Source organism: Podarcis tiliguerta, assembly GCF_965153285.1.
Source record: "Podarcis tiliguerta genome assembly, chromosome: 10".
NCBI classification, from domain to species: domain Eukaryota; kingdom Metazoa; phylum Chordata; class Lepidosauria; order Squamata; family Lacertidae; genus Podarcis; species Podarcis tiliguerta.
In genome coordinates, this window is record NC_139543.1 from 65,713,218 (window position 1) to 65,740,762 (window position 27,545).

At 47.5% G+C, this 27,545-nt stretch overlaps 1 protein-coding gene and 3 long non-coding RNA genes across 4 annotated transcripts in view; 3 read left to right on the top strand and 1 right to left on the bottom strand.

The window, feature by feature from the left end:
• LOC310659270 overlaps window positions 1-19,813 on the top strand; it is a 223,758-nt gene extending 203,945 nt beyond the window's left edge. Inside the window, exons 2-3 of the long non-coding RNA XR_014502702.1 lie at window positions 18,323-19,208; window positions 19,591-19,813. This is a non-coding gene — a long non-coding RNA (uncharacterized lncRNA). The remainder of the gene's footprint in view (window positions 1-18,322; window positions 19,209-19,590) is intronic.
• Window positions 1,168-4,358, top strand: LOC310659289. Its single transcript, XR_014502723.1, has 2 exons — window positions 1,168-3,164; window positions 3,681-4,358. It is a non-coding gene; the product is annotated as an uncharacterized lncRNA (long non-coding RNA).
• RBM17 (RNA binding motif protein 17) lies at window positions 4,054-27,545 on the bottom strand. The gene is made up of 12 exons (XM_083402326.1): window positions 27,326-27,545; window positions 24,167-24,307; window positions 23,134-23,250; window positions 21,225-21,391; window positions 20,465-20,562; window positions 17,758-17,814; window positions 14,638-14,785; window positions 11,254-11,405; window positions 8,672-8,745; window positions 8,320-8,418; window positions 6,289-6,361; window positions 4,054-4,367 (listed from the first exon to the last, which is right to left on the bottom strand). Exons 2-12 carry the CDS (start codon window positions 24,287-24,289, stop codon window positions 4,264-4,266), a joined length of 1,212 nt encoding a protein of 403 aa, XP_083258452.1. The 5' UTR covers window positions 24,290-24,307; window positions 27,326-27,545; the 3' UTR covers window positions 4,054-4,263.
• Window positions 24,267-25,656, top strand: LOC310659307. The gene is made up of 3 exons (XR_014502741.1): window positions 24,267-24,409; window positions 24,444-25,381; window positions 25,445-25,656. It is a non-coding gene; the product is annotated as an uncharacterized lncRNA (long non-coding RNA).

Consider the following 27,545-nt stretch of genomic DNA (forward strand, 5'->3'; position numbering starts at 1 on the left):
CGTCTCCACCCACATCGTTCAGCCCAGACACCGAGATCCAGCATCGAGGGCCTTCTGGCAGTTCCCTCATTGCAAGAAGTGAGGTTACAGGGAACCAGACAGAGGGCCTTCTCAGTAGTGGCACCCGCCCTGTGGAATGCCCTCCCTTCAGATATGAAGAAAATAAGCAGCTATCTTATCTTTAAAAGACATCTGAAGTTTTTAATATTTAATGCTGTATTGTTTTTAACACTCGATTTGGAGCCGCCCAGAGTAGCTGGGGAAACTTAGCCAGATGGGTGGGGTATAAATAATAAATGATGATGATCATGGGTTCAATTCCTGCATTGCAGGGGGTTGGACTAGATGATCCTCGGGGTCCCTGGGTTCTGATTCCCTGGGAGAGATATTGTAAAAGCAAAAGGAAACATCGCAGAAGCTGGACTTTATTGTGCACGCAACACCCCATCCGAAGAGCTATTTGCCAACCCTCTGCACACAAGTGCTTCTGCACGGAACGTGCCTTTCTTATCCCCGGGGGGTGAACTCTGGTGTAGTTAAGTAACCACATTGCTGGCCCTTCCCACGTGGTCTTCCAGGTTCACATATGATCAGCATGACGTAGGAAGCACAAGGTAAACTTCTGTAAAGCCAGAAAATGTTCCTCAGTACCCTGGATGGCATTTTGTTCCTGAAACAGGGAAAACTATGTAAAATGTAAGCAAATGTGCTCAGTTAGCTTCACTTCTGCTAATTCGTTAAATGGAAACAATTTTTTTTAAAAATCCTTCCAGTAGCACCTTAAAAGGTAAAGGTACCCCTGCCCATACGGGCCAGTCTTGACAGACTCTAGGGTTGTGCGCCCATCTCACTCAAGCGGCCGAGGGCCAGCGCTGTCCGGAGACACTTCCAGGTCACGTGGCCAGCGTGACAAAGCCGCATCTGGTGAGCCAGCGCAGCACACGGAACGCCGTTTACCTTCCCGCTGGTCCCTATTACCTTCCCGCTGGTTCCTATTTATCTACTTGCACCCGGGGGTGCTTTCAAACTGCTAGGTTGGCAGGCGCTGGGACCGAACAACGGGAGCGCACCCCGCCGCGGGGATTCGAACTGCCGACCTTTCGATCGGCAAGCCCTAGGCGCTGAGGCTTTTACCCACAGCGCCACCCGCGTTGGCCGGGAAGTAGCACCTTAGAGACCAACTAAGTTTGTTCTTGGTATGAGTTTTCGTGTTTCGACTACGACAGACCAACACGGCTACCTACCTGTATCGTTAAAATGGGTTTTTTGGGGACAAAACAATGGATCACATTTTTAAAATTATATATATATATAGTACAGCCTTCACCTAGTGCCCTCCAGCCATGCCAGGTGGGATGAATGAGTTGTGGTTCAAAATACCTGGAGAACAGCAGGTTTGGTACATTTGGTTATAAGGCTGCATATTGCATCTGTATAAATCTCTCCAAATACTCACAATTCAAGGAATCCTTACGATTGCAGACCCGGACAATTTATTTAATTGGCTTCCAATAAAAATGCAGGCAGATTTCTGGCTCTGAACGCAAAGCTGCCGTCATCTCACTTTCCTAATTCATTAGTGAGAGTGCATTTTAATTTCCTTATGGGATTTTTATTATTATTACTGTATTCTCTTCTAGGAAGATCATAATGTGATCTTGGCTTCTAAAGTGATTAGGAGAGGAAGAGGCTGGAGGAATACTGGAGCTCTTCAACTGGGCATGACAAGGAGAACGACACATGAGGTCATAGCTAAGAAGGAATTTTGTCACTATCCTGGGATATGAGTGTGAGTAGGGGGGAAAAACCCCTCCAGTTTTCAGAATCTTTGCTCCAAAGCAAAATGCAGAACTGCCTTTTTCAGGGGAGCACGGACATAATATCAGCCCAGAAATAAAATGTCACTTGGGGCTAAGGAAAATAGATGAACCATTGGTGTACTAGTCTTATGTCAGAAGTCTATAGTGCGCAGGTCAAGGGAAGTAATAGTCCCACTCTATTCTGCCTTGGCCAGACCACACCTGGAGTACTGTGTCCAGTTCTGGACACCACAATTTAAGAAGGATGTTGACAAGCTGGAATGTGTGCAGAGGAGGGTGACCAAGATGATCAAGGGTCTGGAAACCTGAACTTATGAGAAACAGTTGAAAGAGCTGGGTATGTTTAGCCTGGAAAAGAGGAGGCAGCAGAAGATATGATAGCTATCTTCAAATATCTCAACGGTAGAAAATAAATACAACCAAGGTGGTTAAGAAAGCCCAACAGAGAGTCCATCTCCTCAGAGTATTGAGGAAGAACGATGTCAATCAACATTTGATGATCTCCTTCTACCGGTCCACAATAGAAAGTGTCCTTTCATACTGCATCACGGTGCGATACGCTGGTTTGACATCAACTGATAGGAAGTGCCTACAGAGGGTGGTGAATACAGCACAAGATATTATGGGCTGTCCCGTGAATCCTCTGGATGAAATAGTGGAAGAACGTTGCCTCAGGAGAGTGAGGAAAATTCTCAGAGATGATTCACACCCTGGCCGGCGCTTTCTTGATCTCCTGCCCTTGGGCAGAAGATATAGAAGCATGATTAGTCGCACCAACAGGGTAAAGAACAGCTTCTATCCATGGGCTGTTAGGCTGCTGAATGAAAAGATAACAACAGGACAACTGACTTTTGGGTTTGGTGGGTGTGAGTCAGTAAACGAGGGGAATTAAGACTAAGAGAGCTGAGTGGGGGGTGCTCGTGTAATCTCCCTGTATACAACTTGTACAAGTGACAATAAAGTATTTCAATTTCAATTCAATATGGAAGAGGGAAGAAGCTTGTTTTCTCCTGCTCTGGAGGGTGGGACTCAAACCAGTGGCTTCAAGTTACAAGAAAGGAGATTCCAACTGAACTTTCTGACAGTAAGAGCTGTTCGACAGGGGAACGGACTCCCAAGGGAGGTTGTGGGCTCTCCTTCCTTGGAGGTTTTTATGCAGAGGTTGGATGGCCATCTGTCAGGGATAATAATAATAATAATTTATTATTTATACCCCGCCCATCTGGCTGAGTTTCCCCAGCCACTCAGGGGCTTTAGCCGGGATTCCTGCATTGCAGCGGGTTGGACTAGATGACCATCAGGGTCCCATCCAATTCTACAATTCTATTATTCTGAAATACAGTGGTACCCCGCAAGACAATGCCACGGAAGACGAAAAACTCGCTAGACGAAAGGGTTTTTTGTTTTCTGAGGTGCTTCGCAAGACCGATTTCCCTAAGGGCTTGCTTCGCTAGACGAAACGGCCCTGCCTCTCGTGTCATGGCGACGGTCACCGCACGCTCGCTTCCCCGCTCCTCCGGCTCCCACCTTCCGGCTGACGGCTCCTCCGGCTCCCTCCGACCTTCCGGCTGCCTCGCGCCGCTGCCCACCCCCCTTGCGCGCTCCTCTGAGAGCCGCTGCCGCCAGCAGCCAGCGTTGCAGCCAGAGTCGTGCTCCTGAGCCCCGCCGCCGCCCTCCAGCAGCCGCGTCGCGCGGTGGCCACAACGCGCGGGTGAGCCTGAGGTACCGGCTGCGGCAGCTGTCCTGCTTCTCCCCGCCCTTCCCCACCGTTGTTAGTGTTTAACTGCAGTGGTGCTTCGCAAGACGAAAAAACTCGCACAACGAAAAAACTCGCGGAACGAATTCGTTTCGTCTTGTGAGGCACCACTGTAGGCCCATTTCCCACTCCGCTGTTTCCAACTTCCTGATTAATCTTGCTTGGTTCAGGCGTAACACCAAACCATGGTTTAGTATGAAATGAACCTCACATGCTTCCCTTTCTGTGCTTCAATTCTCTCTCTCACGCTCGGCTTTAAAAGTAATGCAAGGTTTGTCTGGTTAAAGGTGAACTGTGGTCTGCCGCTTAAGTGGAAGCGAAAGGGGACCAGAGCTTGCGAGGGAAGGACAGACGCCCTGCAGGCAGCAGGGCGCGTTTATGTAGTACCCCTCAGCAGAAAGACAGGGGCACAAAACACTGCCCCATCTGCAAATTACAGGAGGATTCTTGAGGAGGCAAACAAAGAACAGCTGGATCTTAAAGAAAAACGGAATCTTTATGGAATTTTCTACCACAATAAAATATAAACAGTCCAACACAACGAACGAGAAACATCCATTCAAGGACTTAGTTCCAGTTTGTTCTAAACGACGCTGTCTCTTGCTGCAATCCCAGGATGGAGTTGAAGAACATGAGATTCCTGGCGTGATGCATCCGTGTTTGGCCTCCGGGTGGTGGGCAGGAAAATCAGACTTGTTCCGCAAGGTCCAAGACTCGGAATTTGTCCAGGTTGTAGAAACATGCCTTCACCACTCGTCCGCCAAAGTACCTTCCATTCAGGTCGACAACGGCTGGAATAATAATAATAATAATATTTTTAATGCCCATCAAACGCCGAGAGAGCAATTCGCCAGCCAGAGAAACATTCTTTCTTATAAGAAATTGGGCAAAAAAGTGGGAGAAGAACCAAGTCAAGTTCACTAGATTACACTAACGAGGGCATCCATTTCATTTCAGTCCAAGCTGGGCAATAATAATAATAATAATAATAATAATAATAATAATAATAATAATTTTTTATTTATACCCTGCCCTTCCAGGTTCAAAAACCGGGCTCAGGGGGGCTAACAACCAATTTAAAACACTTAATTGTAAAAGCAGCATAAAATACAGTATAAAAAACATGAATAACAATAAAATTCAAAGTTCAGAAATCAATTTAGGGGAAATCCATCTAATAAGCATTAGATAATCCCCAGGGCTAGCTGGCTGAATTGGTCCTACTTGGGCCAGCGAGGAGGCCAGGGGAGAATTAGCTGTGGGGTCTCAGAGCGGGTGATCTTCATAAAAGGGGAGGGGGAGGGAAGAGAAGGGAAATAAAAGATCAAGCTGAATTCAAATTAAAGGCCAGGCGGAATAGCTCTGTCTTACAGGCCTGACGGAAGGAGGTTAAATCCTGAAGGGCCCTAGTCTCATTGGACAGAGCATTCCACCGGGTCGGAGCCATCACTGAAAAGGCACTGGCTCTGGTGGAGGATAGTCTGACTTCCTTAGGGCCTGGGACCTCTAAACTATGGTCCTGTGATGCTTTTAACATTTGTAAGTGAAGGATAACAATAACAATAACAATAATTTATTATTTATACCCCGCCCATCTGGCTGGGCTTCCCCAGCCACTCTAGGCGGCTTCCCAAAAAATATTAAAATACTGTATTACACCAAACATTAAAAGCTTCCCTAAACAGGGCTGCCTTCAGATGTCTTCTAAAAGTCTGGTAGTTGTTGTTCTCTTTGACATCTGGTGGGAGGGCATTCCACAGGGCAGGTGCCACTACCGAGAAGGCCCTCTGCCTGGTTCCCTGTAACTTGGCTTCTCGCAGTGAGGGAACCGCCAGAAGGCCCTTGGTGCTGGACCTCAGTGTCCGGGCAGAACGATGGGGGTGGAGACGCTCCTTCAGATATATTGGACTAATATTGGGCGTTTAATCCTGTGTGTGCTTCAAAGCTGACTGAGGCTGACGGATACTGAGACGTGACTTTGCATCATGTAAAGGAGCAACAAAGAATAATGTCTACCCCCCGGGCATCAGTCCAGGCTCAAGAGACACATCTTAAGTCTATATTGCCACAACCAGAAATGGAACTGAATATTGTTCCGCGGACCTCAGGGCCAGAAGTTGGACTGGGAGACCACGATTCAAACCCCCCTCGGCTCACCAGGTGACCTTGGAGCAGTTGCAATTTCCCTGCCTAGCCTATCTTGCAAGGTTGTTGTGAGGATAAAATGGGGAATGGAAAAAGGAATCACATATGACACCTTGAGCCCCTTGAAGCAATAGTGGGATATTGATGTAAATATTAAATAAGGAGCTAAGTACTGGACTGAGGGACGCGGGTGGCGCTGTGGGTAAAAGCCTCAGCGCCTAGGGCTTGCCGATCGAAAGGTCGGCAGTTCAAATCCCCGCGGCGGGGTGCGCTCCCGTTGTTCGGTCCCAGCGCCTGCCAACCTAGCAGTTCGAAAGCACTCCCGGGTGCAAGTAGATAAATAGGGACCGCTTACTAGCGGGAAGGTAAACGGCGTTTCCATGTGCGGCTCTGGCTCGCCAGAGCAGCGATGTCACACTGGCCACGTGACCTGGAAGTGTCTCCAGACAGCGCTGGCCCCCGGCCTCTTGAGTCAGATGGGCGCACAACCCTAGAGTCTGTCAAGACTGGCCCGTACGGGCAGGGGTACCTTTACCTTAAGTACTGGACTAAGTATTAGACTGTTACCTTTAATTGCAGATTCCACTCTTTCGAACTCTAGGAATATTCTCACAGCTTCATCATCAGGTGCCCCTGGAATCTGTGTAAAACAAACAAACACACAATTGCAAAGAGAGGTGAAAGAAACTAAAATAGCCCTAGCAATACTGTAACCTCCGATTTCTCCTAAGGATTACTACTTTTGAAGGATCATATATAAATCCACATCTCATGCTTCAGCTAGATAAAAGACAAAGGGCTGGCATAAATGCAGTTGACAGGTAACTACTTAAATCCAACGAATGTTCGGAGCGGGAAAAATCATGATTAGGAATTATTTAGTAGCCACAATCTCTCTCCCTAACCAACCTCACAGGGTTGTTGTAAGGATTTGGGGGACGGACAGACACACAACACAGACTGACTCAAACTCTTTAGATTCAGGACAGGATATAAATTTAATAGATAGATAGATTTTGGTGGGAGTTTTTGTTGTATTTTTATTTTTTTAATGGAGGGACTGGATGAAAGATTGCCAGGCGTTAATTTAGAAGAGGAGGAGTTTGGATTTGATATCCCGCTTTATCACTACCCGAAGGAGGCTCAAAGCGGCTAACATTCTCCTTTCCCTTCCTCCCCCACAACAAACACTCTGTGAGGTGAGTGGGGCTGAGAGACTTCAAAGAAGTGTGACTGGCCCAAGGTCACCCAGCAGCTGCATGTGGAGGAGCGGAGACGCAAACCCGGTTCCCCAGATTACAAATCTACCGCTCTTAACCACTACACCACGCTGGCGCTCTATTTAGACACAACAAACTCTGTCTGCATTCTGGGACACGGAGCAAGTGATCCCCAAGGATTCCTTTCAGCTCAAAATTCCAACCGACTCAGGTTGCCTGCCAGATGACTTTTGACACACTTCGGATTAGATATGTAAAACTGGAGCAACTGTATGAACCAATATCAGATTGTCTGGCAGCTGCCAGGATGACGCACGTCAGATGCTGAAAAGAGCAGTCCGTGCTGCCCTGGTCTGAAGGGCTTCAGGTGGCTTGGGAAATGAACAGGTTAGCAAAGTTTACAGGACATCCAAACAACCAAGAAACATCAGTCTGCGCTCAAACTCCTGGGTCAAATGGTGTGCTGTGTCATGGCAAGGTTTTCAGTTGAAGATTGTAGGCAGGTGTATACAAGTGAAGCACAATTTTAACGGTTCAGAAAGAAGGATGTAGCATTCCTTGATTAAATATGCTGAAGTCAGAAAAGTTGTGCACTGAAATTCTACAAGGAAAAGCCATGTGAATCTTAATTAGACTGGTCTATAGCTTCATCACATACCACGTGGGGGAGAAAATCAGTCTCCAGATTTTATGGTCATACACAAAAATTACCTGTTATTAATTACTCTTGGGTTCAAGAATGCAAACAAATAACAGTTTTTCCAACAGAAACTGGCATGCCTTTTATTTTGCATTCTAGTAAAACAATAACAACCTCTTGGTAACTGTGATATAATTTGCCAGTATTTTCTTAACTATATAATATATGGGTTTTGATCAATGTACAATGAAATTATAGAATTGTGGCATTTATGTAAGTAAACTATATACCGTATTTTTTGCTCTATAAGACTCACTTTTTCCCTCCTAAAAAGTAAGGGGAAATGTGTGTGCGTCTGATGGAGCGAATGCAGGCTGTGCAGCTATCCCTGAAGCCAGAACAGCAAGAGGGATTGCTGCTTTCACTGCGCAGCGATCCCTCTTGCTGTTCTGGCTTCTGAGATTCAGAATATTTTTTTTCTTGCTTTCCTCCTCCAAAAACTAGGTGCATCTTGTGGTCTTATAGAGCGAAAAATACGGTAATTACTCTGCAGATTTTCAGCTCATGGTGGGGTAATATTGGATCTCCACAGATTTCCTTCTTGCCAACATTTTGTGTTTTTAATGTGTTGTAAGCCCTGTCAGGTATCTCTTGCTTTCGTTTCTGTGCACTGCTTATAACATATTTGTTGCTTGGGGGGGGGGCGAGGAAACTATGGAAAATGATGCCAGCTAATACCTCAAAGATGACACACTTCCCCACTTTGCCGTATTTTTCACATTCCTCCTTGGTTTCGCCTTCCAGGTCTTCATCAACCTCCCCAGCTCCGACCATATTCTGCAAAAAAGAAAAAAATCCAATTGAAGAGGGAGCCAGTGGCATAGCGTGGGTTGCTGTGCTCAGGGCTGAGCGGAAGTGGAGTGCGAGCGGGGAAAACTGTCAGAGTACGCATGCACATTGAACAGTCTAACAGCGTCTGTGGGAGATAACAGGCCTCTGGAACGGATTGTGGTCGTGAGTAGAGGTTCCACTGTATTGTGATACCAGTCAGAGGCTTAATCCACAAGACTGGGGGTGGGGGACGACTCACCCGTAGCAGAACCACTTTGGTAGGGCACTTTAGTATCTCTGTTAAGGGATTCGAATCCGATTTCTTGGAAGCATCTGCAATGCAGAAAGGAAGAAAGCAGGAACAGGACAACATTAAATACTGGGTCGCTACTTCGTGAGCAATCACATGCTAGGTAAATCCTGACCCAGGGATGCCTGAGGGTGTTCTTTTGATTCTAGGAATCTGGGGCGGGTGTTCAGATCATAAAGAACAGAACCAACAGAGCTACTCAGGCTGTTATACTCAGAGCAGACCCACTGAAATTAGTGAGCATGTCTAAGCTAGCGCCATCAATTTCAATCCGAGTAAAACCACCTTTGGGAATGGTCGCTAGGTTTAATTACTCCCACCCACTGTGGACAACAATTTGTTTTCTTGTACCTCGCCCACCTGGCTAGGTTGCCCCAGCCACTCCAGGCAGCTTCCAACAGAATACAGTCATACCTTGCTTCTCGAATGGCTTATTTGCCGAGCAAATCGGCTCCTGAACGCCGCAAACCCGGAAGTAGGTGTTCCGGTTTGTGAACGTTTTTCAGAAGCCGAACGTCCGACACAGCTTCAGCTTGAGTGCAGGAAGCTCCTGCAGCCAATCCGAAGCCGCGCCTTGGTTTTCGAATGGTTTCGGGAGTGGAACGGACTCCCAGAACGGATTAAGTTCGAGAACCAAGGTACCACTCTATACATAAACACAACAAACCAGTGCCTTTTTTCTGGCAGTACACAATGGTATTCAGGACCACCACATTTATTTGGGGGGGGGGGGTGAGGTGGGAGGGCTCTTGGGCCCCATCAGAGCATCGCACCTCCTTCTCCAAGCCTGATTAGTGTTTACCCAGGCAGGGGAGATCTCTTCACCAATAGGCAGGTGGGCAGGCAAGGAAACATCAAGCAGCTATCCTGTCCTCACCGCCCAGCCCTGATATCCAGCCACGCTGCTCCCGCATGTGCTGGCCCTATGCCCATTTGTTGGTGACAACCAGCACTTTTTCCCTAGGAAAAAAGCACCGAGAACGTCACACTCCCAAATAATAATAATAATAGTAATACTTTATTATTTATACCCCGCCCATCTGGCTGCATTTCCCCAGCCACTCCGGGCGGCTCCCAATCAAGTGTTAAAACAATACGGCATCAAATATTAAAAACTTCCCTAAACAGGGCTGCCTTCAGATGTCTCGAAGTACTACAACCCAAAAGCACCCCCAATGTAAGGCTCTATGGGGCCTGTATGAAGAAGTACCGTATTTTTCGCTCTATAAGACGCACCAGACCACAAGACGCACCTAGTTTTTGGAGGAGGAAAACAAGAAAAAAAATATTCTGAATCCCAGAAGCCAGAACAGCAAGAGGGATCGCTGCGCAGTGAAAGCAGCAATCCCTCTTGCTGTTTTGGCTTCTGGGATAGCTGCGCAGCCTGCATTCGCTACATAAGACACACACACATTTCCCTTTACATTTTAGAAGGGAAAAAGTGAGTCTTATACAGCAAAAAATACGGTAACTCCTACTGGCGACCTCCTGGCCCAGAGGGAAATGGACAAGGCAGAGCATACCACTGCAGATTGATGGCAGCACAACTTTTCCATTTGTCAGACCAAAGGCTCTGCAGCACTTCTGAAGTCCCGAGGGGGCAAATAATCACCCAAGAGCAAGGAACTAACCTGATCTTTAAGAAAAGGCTTAAGCAGATAAGCCTCAGTTAAGCCTGTTACAGGTGGGCACAAAGGGGAATGCATAGCTGATTAAAGGAACGGAAACCAACAGGGCAGTTAATTATTAAGTTTCCCCAATGATCAGCGCTTGGTCCGTGCAGCATGAGGTCACCCCACCTTTCTGCCTCAGCACTACTGCCCACCTGTCAACGTTGTTATCCCCTACATGGCCACTGGTCCCATCACCTCCTGGCAAATAGAAGGGGAGGAAATGGAGGCAGTGAGAGATTTTACTTTCTTGGGCTCCATGATCACTGCAGATGGTGACAGCAGCCACGAAATTAAAAGACGCCTGCTTCTTGGGAGGAAAGCAATGACAAACCTAGACAGCATCTTAAAAAGCAGAGACATCACCTTGCCAACAAAGGTCCGTATAGTAAAAGCTATGGTTTTCCCAGTAGTGATGTATGGAAGTGAGAGCTGGACCATAAAGAAGGCTGATCGCCGAAGAATGGATGCTTTTGAATTATGGTGCTGGAGGAGACTCTTGAGAGTCCCATGGATTGCAAGAAGATCAAACCGATCCATTCTTCAGGAAATCAGCCCTGAGTGCTCACTAGAAGGACAGATCCTGAAGCTGAGGCTCCAATACTTTGGCCACCTCATGAGAAGAGAAGACTCCCTGGAAAAGACCCTGATGTTGGGAAAGATGGAGGGCACAAGGAGAAGGGGACGACAGAGGAAGAGATGGTTAGACAGTGTTCTCGAAGCTACAAACATGAATCTGACCAAACTGCGGGTGGCAGTGGAAGACAGGAGTGCCTGGCGTGCTCTGGTCCAGGGGGTCACGAAGAGTCGGACACGACTGAACGACTAAACAACAACTCCGGAGAAGTCTCCCCAAATTACCTTTATCAGCAGCATCGCCGACAATGATTTTGCCACCTCTCTTGCTGGTTTTCTCCACCGACAGCGCTGTGCTCAAGCCCTGCTCATGCTTGCCGAGACCCTGGCCCTCTCGGAAGCCGTATTTCTGCATGATCTTGTGCGCCACTGTGCCTCTGGAGATGAAACAGAAACAGGGCTGAATGGGCAACCACCTGGGAAATCAGACAGCTCTCGTTTGCAGCACTAAACCTTGGCTTGGCACGGAGGAGCAAACGTACAGCTCCAAACGAGGACACTGTGGCCGCTTTGTCGCTATGAGGAGCTGAACAATGTTTTGGCTTAGCAAGTCTTCTGAACCTGGTGGTTTAGCTCAGCCAGACACACCACCAGCTACAAACCGTAGAGCAAACCTTGGTTACAGTTTGTGGTTTTTCAGGCGGGAGCTAAGCCGTGAGCCTGGGTTCAAACGCTAAGCCAAACGGTAACTTGGCTCGGTGCAAGGAGCTAACGAAGTTACCAAGGAGCAGCAAAGCAGCAACGATCTCCTCTCTGGGAGACCGTATGTTTGCTCATTCCTGCTAAGCCACATTTCAACTTAGCGTTATGTGCAAACCAGGCGATAGAATGGATGCGTTTGGCAAGGGCTGGATCAGATGATCATTTGCAGCATTAAATGCTAAAATGTTAACTGGCACAGCAGCCCCTGAGATTTATCTAGAAATGTTTAGCAAAATGAACACACCCAGAGAATAAGCAAGATTCAGCTACTTTTCTGAAATATCGCAAGCAAACTACAGTTGTTCACTAAACTGGGGTAGCAAGCAAAACTGTATCATCATCAGTGATAGACTGTTCAAAGGGAAACGTATTTCCAAGCTAACTGTTCATTAAACAAGTTTTCATAATGTTGTTCTTTTCCCCCCCATAATTTATTCTCTATTGTTTAAACATTTTGCATGGTTTATTATAATCACAAGAAAGGGAAAGTATATATGACCCTGACAATCTTAATTGGCCATTCCTTGTTTTTCCTGAAGCATCGCCCAGGTGATTTCAAGTATATTTGAATCTGTAATGGCTAGAAGCTTCAATTTATTTATTTACTTAATGAAGTTATACACGAAACAGAATAAGATAGCAGAATGAATTTAATCATTTCAGACTGCAGGCAAAGGTAATCCATTTTTGAATGAATCCTTGAAGAAAATGCTCTGTGCAATTATTATTATTATTATTATTATTATTATTACCATTATAGAACAGCAGATCAGAGAGAAAGCTGTAAAACAGAACCTATCTGCTATGTCAGTTTGTTAGCTGGAAAGATATTTCTCTCTGGGGAGCTCTGTGAGCCCCCCCTTGCAATCTGAAAGGGGACAGTATATTCTACTGCCTTGGGACTCCATCCCTGCCACATCGTAAAACCAGCATTAGATTTTCAGCAAGCCAGGAAGCTGAACTCCATCCCTGATGTCACCCATCTCCTCAAAGCTGAACTAGTGCCAGTGACTTTGTAGGAATAGCAGGGTCATCTGTGCGTTACAGGAATATTCAAGCACATTGCAGGCAGGAGGACAGAGCCCACTATATCCGCAAGTACAGTGGTGCCTCGCAAGACGAAAAGAATCCGTTCCGTGAGTCTCTTCGTCTAGCGGTTTTTTCGTCTTGCGAAGCAAGCCCATTAGCGGATTAGCGCTATTAGCGGCTATTAGCGGCTTAAGGGATTAGCTGCTAAAAGGCTATTAGCAGCTTAGTGCCTTAGAAAAAGGGGGTGGGGAGTGGAAAAAAACCCCAGGAATCGCAAGACATTTTCATCTTGCGAAGCAAGCCCATAGCAAATTCATCCTGCGAAGCACCTCCAAAACGGAAAACCCTTTCGTCTAGCGGGTTTTCCGTCTTGCGAGGCATTTGTCTTGCGGGGCACCACTGTATAAATTATGACCCTACAAAAGGGGGCAACATCCTCGCTCCCGAACAGTAAAGCAACAAGTGCATGCATGATCTCATGCACTAGGGAGGGGAAGGAATAAGTAAGTGCATATACAGCCATGAAAGCAGTTCCCCAAGTCTTGGAGCAGAGGAGAATCAACATGCATGCAAGGGACACAGTGAAAGATTTCATTGCAGACTGCACTTGACCTGAGCTATTCCTGTGTCCTGTAGTTTTATGGAACTGCAGCCCACACAGAGCTCTGGCGGCTAAAGTCAATGTCAGGTCTCTAAAGAAACCTGCGCCTCTTTGAGGTCAGGAGCTGAATTCAGTTATCTTAGGCCATGGGTCAGCAAACTAAGGCCAGATCAGGCCCAACTGCCTTCTGGATCCAGCCTGTGGACAGTCCTGGAACTGCCACGTGGATCGCCAGTGCGCAATTTCTTTCCTTCTCCCTCACACAGCGGCAGCGGCGGCGCCTCCTCCCTCCCTCCTCCTGGCTTCTCCCCGCCCTGCCTAGAGGAAGAAGGGGGCTGGGCTTTGTTGGTGCCAGCAGCAGGAGCCCTCGAGCGGCCGCCATTTTAAGCAGCCCCTCTCCAGAGCCCTGTTGCACGCTGCTCATCGTCCCTCCGCCGCCACCACTGCCAGCCCCTGCCGCTTGCAAGACACAGGTAAGCAGCCACCGGGTCTCATGGTGCTCTTGCATCATTCCCCCCCCCCCAAAAAAATAAATTCCGGCCCCCCACAAGGTCTGAGGGACAGTGGACTGGCCCCTGCTGAAACAGTTTGCTGACCCCTGTCTTAGGCCATCAAAAGAGTACGACGTGAAAGTAAGAGACAGTCTTTTAGGCAGCTGCCCGGCGGGTGCAGCACACAGGAGGGGATCATGTTGCAAGATGCCAAATTAATTGAAATCAGCGGCAGACAGCATGTGGCCCGCATGCAGAATCCCCAAACTGTCTCCCTGCTTTATGTGGCCGTTGCGCAGCCACTCACCCTCAGTCAGTACCTCGGGTTACAGATGCTTCAGGTTACAGACGCTTCAGGTTATAGACTCCGCTAACCCAGAAATATTACCTTGGGTTAAGAACTTTGCTTCAGGATGAGAACAGAAATCGTGCAGCGGTGGCGCAGCGGCAGCAGGAGGCCCCATTAGCTAAAGTGGTGCTTCAGGTTAAGAACAGTTTCAGGTTATGAACGGACCTCCAGAACAAATTAAGTACTTAACCCAAGGTACCACTGTAGAGAGCTTCGCTGGAGACAAGGGGAGACCCGGAGCTGCTACTGGGAACTGTAGCTCCACCTCATGGACATTGGGCTTGACCTCAACAACAAAACTGGAGTTATTAGAAGGTGCATGACAATTTACACGCCATAGCGCATGCAGAAGTTGCAGGGTGGCTTCCCAGTACTGGCCACCACTGCCCCCTCCTGGCATGTTGTAGGAAGTGCCTGAAATGGTTGCATTCGCTCACCCCATGTTAGCAAGGAAGGAATTGCTGGGTCCCGTCGGGGATCGGGGCCTCTCGGGCTCATCGTACATCGGGGGAGGAATGGCTGCTTTGGACGACGATGAACCGCGAGGCCTGGGCTCTTCTTCATACGGGAATGACGACGATACAGCTGGAAGCGAAGTGGGACGTTCAACATTAAGCCGAAAAACCACACAAAAAACATGCATTTCCATTATGGCTGGCATGCGTTTCCTGACTCGCTTGCACAGATAACTGAACAGCCTTGTAAGTTCCAGCTCCCACATCTCCGTTATCTTGCCCGCTAAACACCTGATCCGGCGCAAATGTCATTCAAAGCTAGTAATGGCAAGCGAGAGGTCCAATGTAAAGGGGCTGTAGTGCCATGAGAATCAGCACAAGAGAATAGACAAATTCTTCAAAATAAATATACAACTGGGGGTGGGGACAATCCCCCATTCATGCATTTTTTCCTAAGGTAAAGGGACCCCTGACCATTAGGTCCAGTCGTGGCGGACTCTGCGGTTGCAGCGCTCATCTCGCTTTATTGGCCGAGGGAGCCGGCGTACAGCTTCCGGGTCATGTGGCCAGCATGACTAAGCCGCTTCTGTCAAACCAGAGCAGCACACGGAAAAGCCGTTTACCTTCCTGCCAGAGCAGTACCTATTTATCTACTTGCACTTCTGATGTGCTTTCGAACTGCTAGGTTGGCAGGAGCAGGGACCGAGCAACGGGAGCACAGCCCGTCATGGGGATTCGAACCGCCAACCTTCTGATCAGCAAGTCCTAGGCTCTGTGGTTTAACCTACAGTGACACCCGCGTCCTACCCACCATAAATAATGTGCCACCTAATGGATGAGTGCAGAATTTCTCAAGGTTACCGGTAAAAAGAACACCACAATGCAACCTTGAACATCAACTTGTTTCTGCACAACTCAGCTCGACGGCTACATTTAACGAGCTGCTTCATTTCCCCAACCATCACACCTGCACACACACCTTTGCAGCTCACTTCCAGATAACTGGACCCGGAGGAGTCAGAAACGGAAGATGCTCCCCTTGCTTTCCAAGAACCCCAGGAAGCTGCCATGGGTAAATTCAGAGTCCCAGGGCTCTGCCAGCTCACAGGCCTAATGCCAATGCCTGCTGGTATACCCCACGTTCCTTAGGAGAGGAAGCCCCTCGCTGGCTTGTTCATGCTCACTTTCTTGTCTAGCTTGTGCGAGACCCATGGTCTATTTCCCAACAATGTACCACTGCTCTTGCTATTACAACAGGGATGAATGGCTTAAGCAAAGCTCTGTCCCACCCATTCCGAGAAACGGAAGCAAAACAGAAGAGGGGCCCATCTTATTTACAGATCATCCCGTTGTTCCCTCCTCCAACCTAGACCACAACAGATGCGTGAACGTGACTGTGAAAAATGCAACCACCCAAATTCCTAACGCAATGTGCAAAGTGGAAACACCTGGGGTTCAACTGCTAAGGTAGCAACTGGCTACCCTAGGTGTAGTTTTTTTAAAAAAGCCCTGTCAGCTCACAAAAGCCACAGTGCAGACTGCTGCCAGCAGTGAAGAAGCGCCGCGCTGCGTAACACTTTCAGACGAAACCATTTTCAATGACATTCATGCACACTTGCCAGGTTCAGCACGGGAATCTTCAGGCTGACTTCCAAGCTACTTTGGAGTCATTTAGAGGCCTATCCGGCGCGTGTGTGTCATCGAGAAGATCAGTAGTGGCAGACATGGTGCCACCTCAAAAAGCATTTGCTCACCCTTTCACTCTTCTTTATTTATTTTTTAAGTGTATTTTTATTAAAGATTTTCTTGATTTACAAAGGTATGTGCAATGTCTCTCTCTCATATTTTTTTCTAGGTAACACTTCTTTTTTTACAAATCGGTTTCATTTGTTGAGACATTAGGAAGAATAGGGGGAAAGAGGTGGAAGGGGGAAATATGAGTGGGGTTGGGGTTGGGTGGTGATGTTTCTATTTTACTTAATATATGTGAGGTTTTGTGTCAGCGTTGCTTGTGCAGGTTCACTTGTGTTCCTTTGGTGATGAGAGAGGTTGGGGTTGGCCTAGGGTGTGGCTATTCATTTGTGGTTGGCTGTGGTAGTCTTTGTTTTCATGTGTGAGTGGGGTGGGGGTGGGTGTTTTGGATCAAGTTAGCCATATTGATTTGTATGCCGTTGGTGGATTAATGTCATTGTCTTGTTGGGCTGTGTATGCAATAAAGGGGAGCCATACCGGGGTGGAGGCGTCTTCTTCTATTTGTCCCCGTGTCAGTTTCAGTTTATCGGTTAATTTTTCTAGTAAGGCTGTTTCCCATACTATTTAGTACCATTGGTCCATGCTTATTCCTGATAGGTGTCTCCAACCCTTTCCCTCTTCTGCTGCCACAGCAGACTAATCACTAGAACCTGGTTCTTACAGACAGCAGCTATGGTAAACTGTCTCAACCGTACCGTTTTGGACTATGAGTTGGGGTGGAAGGAAGCTGTCGTAAAATGAATGCTCTCCCCCCAACTCCAAAAAAGAGATCCCTACACATGCAAAAACCTAACATGTCATGGAGAAGATGTGTTTCTAGCCTAGTGTTCTTCCTGACGAGCTAGCATTCTGTGCGTGGGGATTATTTTCATTCTGGCAGGGAGAATTCATTTACGTGAACACCCCTTCCAAACAGCCCAAAAGGCTACAACTCATACACAGGCTTGCAGCCTGTGAAGAATAAATTTCAGTTTGCACAAGGTGATGGAGACGCCCAAGAGGCTGGTCCAGGGCCCTGCAGAAACCAAGTGTGCATCCAGCCCTCATATCATCTGCAGCGCCCAGGGTTTTGTGGCAGACATCCACAGCAGCCAGGTGTCCCTGGAAAGCATCCGCTGAAGCAGTGGCGTAGCGTGGGGGGTGCAGGGGGGGCCGGCCGCAACATCTGGGGGTGCGCTTGCACTCGCAGCTCTCTGCTCCTACCTGGCTCACTCACTCTAGGGGGCGCAAATTACTTGCCTTGCCCCGGGTGCTGACAACCCACGCTACACCACTGCGCTGAAGGCAAGACATTTTTGAAAGCCATGGCATTAGCAACTTCAAAGAAAAATAATAATAATTTAAACATACGTTCTTTGTCCCTCTCAACCAAAGACGTAGGTGGTGCAATGGCAGCTCCTCCCATACCTGTGAGAAAGGAAACAATTGCATGAAAAAGAAGGCAGGAATCTGCAAGACTTAATAGGTGTCGCAAGAATCAGAGACTCTTCCTTGGTTTTGCTGCAATGGACTCAACGGAACTGTCTTTCTGGAAGTTCAACAGGCTAGGCGTGTGCGCTGATGGGATAAAGAGATATTACACCACATATGCATAACTTGATCCCCTTCCCCTCTTTCCTTTCTCCTTCTGTGATGGAACTCTTATTTGGGGACTTCCCTGGCTTTTTTCTGGCCCACGTAGGACCAGTCTGGATAGTTGGCCTTGGTGAAGATTTGACGTTTTCATCCCCAAAAAGTTTTTGATTTGAGTTTCTACTGAAATGAGGCTGCATTTTAATGTTGTACTTTAATCTTGTTTTTAAGTTGTCTTTTAATCAATTGTTTTTATACCTGGTGTTAGCTGCCCTGAGCCCGGTCTTGGCTGGGGAGGGCGGGGTATAAATAATAAATTATTATAAATTATTATTATTATTAGTTCAATGCACTCAACTTCAGTGATAAAAACATCAATGCCTAGGGAGGCACCTGGAGCCAGAAAGCATCCCCAAAGCTCAGCATATCCTGGACTATATCCCAACACTGAGTTGCCTTGGTAAGCCCCAGGCTACAATCAACCAAAAGAATGAAAACTTTGATGACACACTGCCGCTGATATGAAGGGGTTGGGGTATCAGAGAAGTGTGTAGCTGTTCTATCACTTTGTCGCTGGTTTCTGCCGCTCCTGGCTCCTAAAAGGTGTAAGCCCAGGGTCTTTGAAATGGCTCCACCAGATGTCCCTTTCCTCAAAATGTGTGTGAGAAAAACATGGAGCCGCCTTTTAGAGGCTTCAGACCCCAAGGTCTGGCACAGCTTGTTCCATGCCAGAAATAAGACACCCGGCAAGAAACCGCCAGGGTGATTTTGCTTGGTTAATTGGGGCACAATAAAGGCCTCCTTATATTCTGCGACCAGTCACCTGTCCTGTGCATCTGCCAACACCGATCCCGGTGGAAATGGGTTCTTGCACAACAGCAAAAGAAGAGAGGATAATGGGAGGAAGAGAGCCAGAGGTTTGGTGAGATTAACATGGCTCAAAGTCAGCCAGGGAATTAAAAGTGCAGCTCAGAGAGATGACACGATGCCGAGAAGCACAAGAGAGCATATTTCTTCAAGCAATAAAGCCCTCTATAATTGGGAACTGTGTCCTGCAAGATCTCCATTACAAAGTTATTTATTTCCAGTTCCCAAAAGGAAGGAAGCCCAACTAAAGCTGGCAACTTAAAATTATTATTATTATTACTTATTGAATTTATATACCGCCCTATACCTGGAGTTACGGAGTAAATTTGAAGAAAACTTCAATAGTTGGAAATGTCTAGGTGGTCCCTGTTAGGATATTTCCGTTCCACCTTAAAAGGGAGCAGGCTTTGTGAGTCACAGAGTCTGCGTATTTCCTGTTCACAGGAAGTTTATGTTGTGTCTATGCTTTCGTTTCTCTCTCTGTGTCTGAGACACTGAAGCAGGCAGTCATGTTTTCTTTGTTCTGATCAACGCTGAATAAACTTGTAAATAATGCTCTCCTGAGTGCATCTTTCGCTGTGCATTATCTGCTGATAGAGCGTGCATCAGCTCTGGAATGTGGCAAGCTATTTCTGGAGCTCGTGTCGCTAATTGCTGATACTGCGTGTCTACGGGAGATCGATGGACGTCCGGAGACGACGTGGAGTCATGATGGACTCTGTCTCCCTGGCAGTATCCCAACAGTCCCCTACTTTGCCACTTCTCCATTGCTGCCTCTTCAATGTCGGCGATAATTTAAATGGCACGCTCAGAAATCCGGGATTGCTTTAAACCCCGCAACCAGTCCCACTGCCATTTCCCTTTTACAGATTCAGAACCAAGGCTTCCCCAAGCCATGACCTTCAAAGTCATCGCCAAAATCTATGGAACGCCTTGTCATTTAAGCACTGGGACGCTACAAAGGATTTTGACTGGGAGAGAGAAAAAGACCATCCCTGCCTCTCCCCCACCACCAAACCCCATTGTGTGTGTTGTGTTGTGTTGTGTTGGGGTGGGGTGGGGAGGGGAGGGCTGCAACACTGATAGCATCAAGGACACGATGGGCTTGTCTGGTCTGGGTGGGAGAGAAGCCACCCTTGCTATACAAAATAGAGATAAATCAGCAGCCACAATTGATGCAGAAAAGGAGCTCCAGCTTTTGATAGACCCTGAACTTTCTGTTCTCAGCAAGTCCTTAAGCACTAACCAGCTCCTTGCTTGGCACCACGGCGTACCCTCTCTTGCACTCACTCAGGAGCAGACTTAACCAGGTGGCAGCAGCAGTTTGCTACAGTGCTGCCAACAAAAAAAGTCTGCTCTCAAGGGCTGCAGGGAGCTCTTCATGCCCACCGGAGTACTTATCTAGGGGCATCACCATAATGGCTTGCTGCCCCTGGGTAGGCTGGTTCAAAGGTGACCACACATGACAAGGAGGCTGGCAGCTCCAAGAGCCCCCCAGAAGATGCCACAACCTGATGGGCACCAACACTGGTCTCCAGGCAAGGGGAAGAACCCATCACATCTAACTGAGATTCCAGTGTCCAGCCAAGGCCGTGCTCCGCGACTAGGATTTCCTTACTTCTTTTCCGCCTCTCTCTTTCGTAATCTTCATCTTCGTCAGAATCTGGATCCGGCCGCCTTGAAAATCCACTCGCCTCATGCCTGTCTTTGCGCCTCCTTGAAATTAAAAACAGAAATTAAGACAATCCTCAGGTGCAGGGAACCCACAGAGCACACTTCGCAATGCAGGGTGTGTTTTGCCTACAACAATTACGAAATGCAGATGTTTACAGATGCATTTCAGAGGTACTATCTGTTTTTCTTTTGCTGCAAGGGTTGGCAAAGTTCCTACAGAATCCATCTCTTCCAGTTTTATTAGAGTAATTCCTTTCTATCCAAACTCTGGGCACAAACTGATTTCCCCCCCTAAAGGACTACACTAATTAATGATGGGTTACTTCTTTCTGTCCAAGTGTTTACAATTTGAAGCAGCTCTTTGGCAAGTCCAGATACCATTCACACAGAAATAAATCAATACTGGTTTACTGTACATTGAGCTCAAATGCCAAGGAAAATTATTCTGAAAGGTGAAAACTTGGGCGCAATGATATCCAACTTCCTCATACAAACAGGACCTGAGAGCCTATGATATCCTGTAGCGAACGCGCCCATACAAGTGAATTAACTGTATCACAGGTTTAATTAAGGATTTACAAGGTGAAAAATATTATCAGCTGACCTGATGCCTTACAAAATTATTCAGCTTGTAAAGACTTTGACACCATCAAAATGGCTAAGACAAGCATGTAGGTGGATGGTTTACGGCCCAAACGACTTACTTCTCCCTTTCTTCAATCTCTTTCTGCCTCTCCAGCTCACGCTGCCTTTGCCGTTCTTCCCGCTGGCGTTTTACTACTTTCTCGTAATCGTTGGGAAACATGGGGTCATACTCATCAGCCAAAGGAATCAAGACATCTCCTGCAGAAAAGCCACTGGGGACGGGGTCCTGGGATTGGAAGGGGGAGAAGCGCTGATGAAAGCGAGCCAACGAAATTGCAACAGGTGAGAGGCCTCCTTGAGTGCCGCCGATTTCACTTTCAAAGTATTTCCCAAATATTTCCTCTCGAAACCCAACATACAGAAAAACAACCTCCCCCAAAACCAAAGTCAACAGCTGCCCTTACGCTGATCTGCAATCGGGATGAGGCCAAGATCTGCATTCCACTTATGGCGCCCAGAGGAGTTGGGGTTGGACCTGGGTGCACTGAGTCTGCACGAAAACTGTCTGCTTGACCCTTTCCGAAGCAATAATCCCGTCTGATAAAAGCACCCAGCGCCCTTTGGGTCCTATTGCCCGTATTGTATTTATTTTGCCCACCCAAACTGCGCTGCTTTGTCAGTTTGCTTCTGGTTTCATTTCAAGGTGCCTGCTCTTGCTTGTAAACCGTGAAAGGACCAGGCAAACACGTCTTCAAGAGCATCCACTCCCTTATGAACCTCAACCTATCTCCGTCAAGAACATCAGAAGAGAAGAAGAAGAGGAGGAGGAGGAGTTTGGATTTGATATCCCGCTTTATCACTACCCGAAGGAGTCTCAAAGTGGCCAACATTCTCCTTTCCCTTCCTCCCCCACAACAAACACTCTGTGAGGTGAGTGAGGCTGAGAGACTTCAGAGAAGTGTGACTGGCCCAAGGTCACCCAGCAGCTGCATGTGGAGGAGCGGGGAAGCGAACCCGGTTCACCAGATTACGAGTCTACTGCTCTTAACCACTACACCACACTGGCTCTCAGAAGAGCACTGGCAGACCAAGCCAAAGGCCCTCTAGCCCAGCACCCTGTTTTCACAGTGGGCAACCAGATGTCCATAGGAATCCTGCAACTGGGACCTGAGCACAACAGTGCCCTCCCCACTTGCGCTCCCCTGTGGGAGAGGAGATCTCTGCAAGAGTACCCAAGTATTATGCCTTTGGGAGAATAATATGGCAGCTACTTAGAAACAGTGCTACTCAGAGATGGTACGAAGGCTGTGAAACACTTTCCTCATCAGGTAACACACACTGTTAGGCAATTTGTCAAAGGCCCCCTTCGTACGCATTTGGGGACCTAGCTTAAAATTTACACTGCTGACTGGAACACCCTCTGTTGCAGCTGTCTGCAAGCCACTGTTCCTGCTAACATTCATATTTTTCCGACTCTGTTAATACAACTTTATTGGTTGACCCTCCCTTAGTTACTGTTGTTGAGTGTTTTGCACAAATTGGTACAAACCGATCATCTTACAGTCTTTCTCAACCTTGGGTCCCCAGACGTTTTTTGGCCTACAACTCCCATCATCCCTGACCACTGGTCCTGTGAGCTAGGGATCATGGGAGTTGTAGGCCATCTGGGGGCCCAAGGTTGAGTACCACTGAATGTATTCAGATAGCACGTTATTATTATAATCAGTATTATTATTACTGTACTTATTATTTATACTTACTAGTCACTTGTTACCTAAAAGGTCTTCGAGAGACTTAAGATTTAAAAACATTAAGGCATTATCACATTAACGTGTTTGCAAAAGTGTCTCATAAAAGGTTATTTAAAGATCCCTATCACTTAACACCTTTATTGCACGGATCCATTTTAGAAACCATGATGAAAGTGTCTCACAGTTTCCTGGCTGGCAATTTTCTGCATTTAGGACTCCACTATATGAGCCCCTGCCCAAAAAAGACCAGTTTGCCTCGGAGCAGCTCCAGTTTTACCTTCAGGCCAGCTGCCACGTGAGGAGGGGTGTCTACAATTTGTCGATCATCAGATGCACTGCCTCGCTTCAGGTCAATCACGGGAGCAAGGACTGTGCTTTGCTTTGTTCGCTGACTCTAAAGTAAGAAGAAGAAGAAGAGAAGAGGTTGGATTTGATATCCCGCCTTTCACTCCGCTTCAGGAGTCTCAAAGCGGCTAACAATCTCCTTTCCCTTCCTCCCCCACAACAAACACTCCGTGAGGTGAGTGGGGCTGAGAGACTTCAGAGAAGTGTGACTGGCCCAAGGTCACCCAGCAGCTGCATGTGGAGGAGCGGAGACGCGAACCCGGTTCCCCAGATTACGTGACTACCGCTCTTAACCACTACACCACACTGGCTAAGTAAGAACATCACAAGCAGACACTTCACTCAGCACCAGAAATGTTGCTGTTCTGCAAAATGTCCCGTGTTCCTTTCCACCCTAGATCATTAAGCAATTTGTTTGCGGGGCGGGGGAAGGCTTGTCACACCCCAAAAATTGCAAAGTAAAAAAAGAATACCGCTCTCAAAAACCAAAGTGGATGGGAAAATGCTCAGAACATGTGCTCAGGTTTTAGCAGAATCCAAATTCTGGGAGATGCCCTTGTCCTATTCAAGCCTGATTTTCAAATACAGGAAAGAAGATGAAGGTGATGTAACATTGCAAATTACAGTAATTTGGTCTGCCTCAAGGTATTAGGATCATAATGCACATGATTCATTCAACAGCCCCCGGAGACTGAATGATGATGCAAGCTATCAATTTCAGATGAAGATGCCGAGAAGCGAAATCGAACCTTTCCAGTTTATTTAAGGCAGAACACACTAGGGTCAGGATCTAAAAACCCAAGAGCTTGAATTCCTGTTTTCAATTATCATTTCTGGGCTCCAATTCAGTGGCTAGCTAATTTTTACATTATTCCATAAGCTATGCACTTCAAAAGCACTTTGAAGCAGCTTTTAATTTTCGTCAAGGTTAGGACAGTGTATTTCTAATAGAGTCTTCACTGTACCTTTGCCTGGGTGAGAGCTGCCTTCTTCACTTGCAACTGAGACTGCAGAAGTTTGAAGTTTTTGGACCAGCCTTCTGTTTTCGTATCACTGGTCTCCACTCCCAAATCATCATAAAGCGACATTTTCTTTCGAGCTCAGAGCTAGGAATCAGAGAGGATGAGAAGGAACAAATCATATTATCATTTTATTCAAGAGTTGCCAGTGGTGCCCTTGAGGTCTTGCCCTGGTGCACAATAGCCTGAGTTCACAACCTCCAACTGTTCCACTGTCAAACAGTTCTTAATGTCAGAAAAGTTCTTCCTGATGTTCAGCTGGAATGGCCTTTCCTTAACTTTCATCCATTCCTCTTTGGGAATGGTCATAGCTCAGTGGTGCAGAATCAGTTTTGCACCGAGAAGGCTCCAGGTTCAATCCCCGAAATCTCTAGGAAGGGCCGAGAATGAAATCCAGGCATGCTGCTACCACTAAGAGTTGCCCAGAGATAATAATACTTTTTTATTTTATTTTTTTACAGTATACCCCACCCTTCCCGGCTCAGAAAACTGGGCTCAGGGCAGCTAACAACAAATTTAAAACACCTAATTGATGCAACAAAAAACAGCATAAAATACAGTATGAAACGTGAAGAACAATAAATTCAGAATTCAAAAATCAATTTAGGGGGGAAATCCATCCAATAAACATCAGATGATCACCAGGGCTAGCTGGCTAAATTAGTCCTATTTGGGCCAGCGAGGAGACCAGGGGAGAATTAGCTGTGGGATCCCAGAGCGGGGAATCTTCATAAAAAGGGGAGGGGGAGGGAAGGAAGGAAGGGGAATAAAAGATCAGGCTAAGTTCAAATTGAAAGCCAGGTGGAATAGCTCTGTCTTACAGGCCCTGCAGAAGGAAGTTAAATCTTGCACGGCCCTGGTCTCATGGGACAGAGCATTCCACCAGGTCGGAGCTGTCACTGAGAAGGCCCTGCCCTGGTGGAGGATAATCTGACTTCCTTAGGGCCTGGGACCTCTAAACTGTGATTACTCATGGACTTTAAAGTCCTCTGCGGGGCAAACCAGGAGAGGGGAACCTACAGTCCTCAGGATACTGGACTACAACTCCCATGATTCCTGGCCACTGCCTATAATGGCTGGAACTCATGGCAGCTGGGAGTCCAAACCACAGATGCCCCAGCCCTGGTGCACATGTAGATACCGGAAATTGTGACTGCAAATGTCCAGACGCCAAAAATAGCATCTGCGCAGGCGCAATTTCCGGCGTCTGGGCATGCGCAGAAGCGATTTCCGGCACCGTGGATATGCGCAGACACGATTTCCAGCATCACGCTGCAACAGTCCAGCCCACAGACGATCTCCATGGGAGTGAGCCGGCCCATGGCCAGTAAACCTTGCCAACCCCTGGTGTAGATAAACTGATAGTTCAATTCTGTAAAAAGCAACTTCCTATGTTCTTAGGAGGGACGCGGGTGGCGCTGTGGGTTAAACCACAGAGCCTAGGACTTGCCGATTAGAAGGTTGGCGGTTTGAATCCCCGCGCGGGGGTGAGTTCCCGTTGCTCAGTCTCTGCTCCTGCCAACCTAGGAGTTGGAAAGCATGCAGTACAAGTAGATAAATAGGTACCACTCCAGCGGGAAGGTAGTGTTTCCATGCGATGCTCTGGATCGCCAGAAGCGGCTTAGTCATGCTGGCCACATGACCCGGAAGCTGTACTCCCTCGGCCAGTAAAGCGAGATGAGCGCCGCAACCCCAGAGTCTGCCACAACTGGACGTAATGGTCAGGGGTCCCTTTACCTTTACGTTCTTAGGAAGGGCCAGTGGTATAGAGCACCACTTTTGCATGCAGAAGGTCCCAAGTTCAAGGCCCGGCATCTCCAAGCAAGGCTGGGGAAGATCCCCTGCCTGAAACTCTGGAGAGCTGCTGCCAGTCAGTGCAAGCAATATGGAGCTAAATGGATCCAAAGTTCTGAGTATCAGGAAACTTCCTATGTTCCTATTTATTAATGTTCCTACTGTTGCTAGCTCATTAGTATAGCATCAGTTTTGCATGCAGAAAGCCCCAAGTTCAATTCCCAGCATCCCCATCAGGGCTGTTAAAAGATCCCCTGCCTTTGCAACTACAGCAGCAAGAATGTTAGGTAAAGGTAAAGGACCCCTGACCATTAGGTCCAGTCATGGCTGACTCTGGGGTTGCGGCGCTCATCTCGCTTTATTCGCCAAGGGAGCCGGTGTACAGCTTCCGGGTCATGTGGCCAGCAGGACTAAGCCGCTTCTGGCGAACCAGAGCAGCACACGGAAACGCCGTTTACCTTCCCGCCGGAGTGGTACCTATTTATCTACTTGCACTTTGACGTGCTTTCGAACTGCTAGGTTGGCAATAATGTTACTCGCCCACAAATGGAAAGAAGTAGAAGTCCCAGCAAAGGAAGAATGGATACAAAAACTTATGGAATATTCAGAAATGGCAAAACTTACCAGAAGAATAAGAAACCAAGATAACATACTTTTTACAAAAGAATGGAAACGGCTTATTGAATATTTACAGATAAATTGTAAACAGTGAAGAACGTTGGCAGCACTGTTGTAACCTGCAGTTTTATAAGAGTATATAGTTAAAGTAGATGAATAAATGAGCAAATTAAGTTAATTAGGAGATGCAGAAGATATTCAAAATAAATTTAAGGAGCCGTAGAAAGAGGGAGCAGGAAGTCAAGTTTTAAAATGTTAAAATGAATGTAAAATTAGTGAAAATGTATAAACCTGAAAAGCATAAATAAAAATAAGACACTCCCTGCCTGAAACCACAGAGAGCTGCTGCCAGTCCGTACTGGCAATACTATGCTAGATGGACCCAAAGTTATGACTGAGTATACGGCGGCTTCCGATGTTTCTAATTGCTGACTGAGAGGCGCTCTGCACATGCTCAGGAACACACGCTACTGCCCGCAAAAAAAAAGCCCATCAGAGGGACCCGATGTTTAAAATTAACCTTTTTTCTCCCTTTTCCTTTCGAAATGAGGCTGCGATTATTTGTCACGAGGCGGAGCAGGCAAGCAAACCCGGTTCTCCGGTTAACCGCTTTCTCGCACACCCTTCAAAAAAAACCGAGCGACAGCCGTCTCTCAGGCTGGATTCCTTTTCCACTCAAGCCTGGCGTTTTACCTCTTCCCCGCGCAGCGAAGGCCTCCCAGTCCTTCCGTGCAGGCCTCAAAGCCGGGGCCTCGCGTAGGACCCGACGCCGAAGAAGGCGCCTCCTCTTCGGCCAAGGAAAGGTCCCGCGTCACAGCCAGCGGGAACCAATCAGGCTCTTTCTCCCTCGAAGCGCCCGCTAAGAGCGGCGAGCTAAGAGGGTGAAACGGCGGCTGCGCAAACGCCGGGCGGC

Coding starts and splice junctions, on each gene's coding strand:
- RBM17 (XM_083402326.1), bottom strand. CDS start 24,289: ATGTCGCTTTATGATGATTTGGGAGTGGAGACCAGTGATACGAAAACA. Junction 21,392..23,133: donor ACGTGGCAGCTGGCCTGAAG/GTAAAACTGGAG, acceptor TTCCAATCCCAG/GACCCCGTCCCCAGTGGCTT. Junction 4,368..6,288: donor AGTGGAATCTGCAATTAAAG/GTAACAGTCTAA, acceptor TTATTATTCCAG/CCGTTGTCGACCTGAATGGA.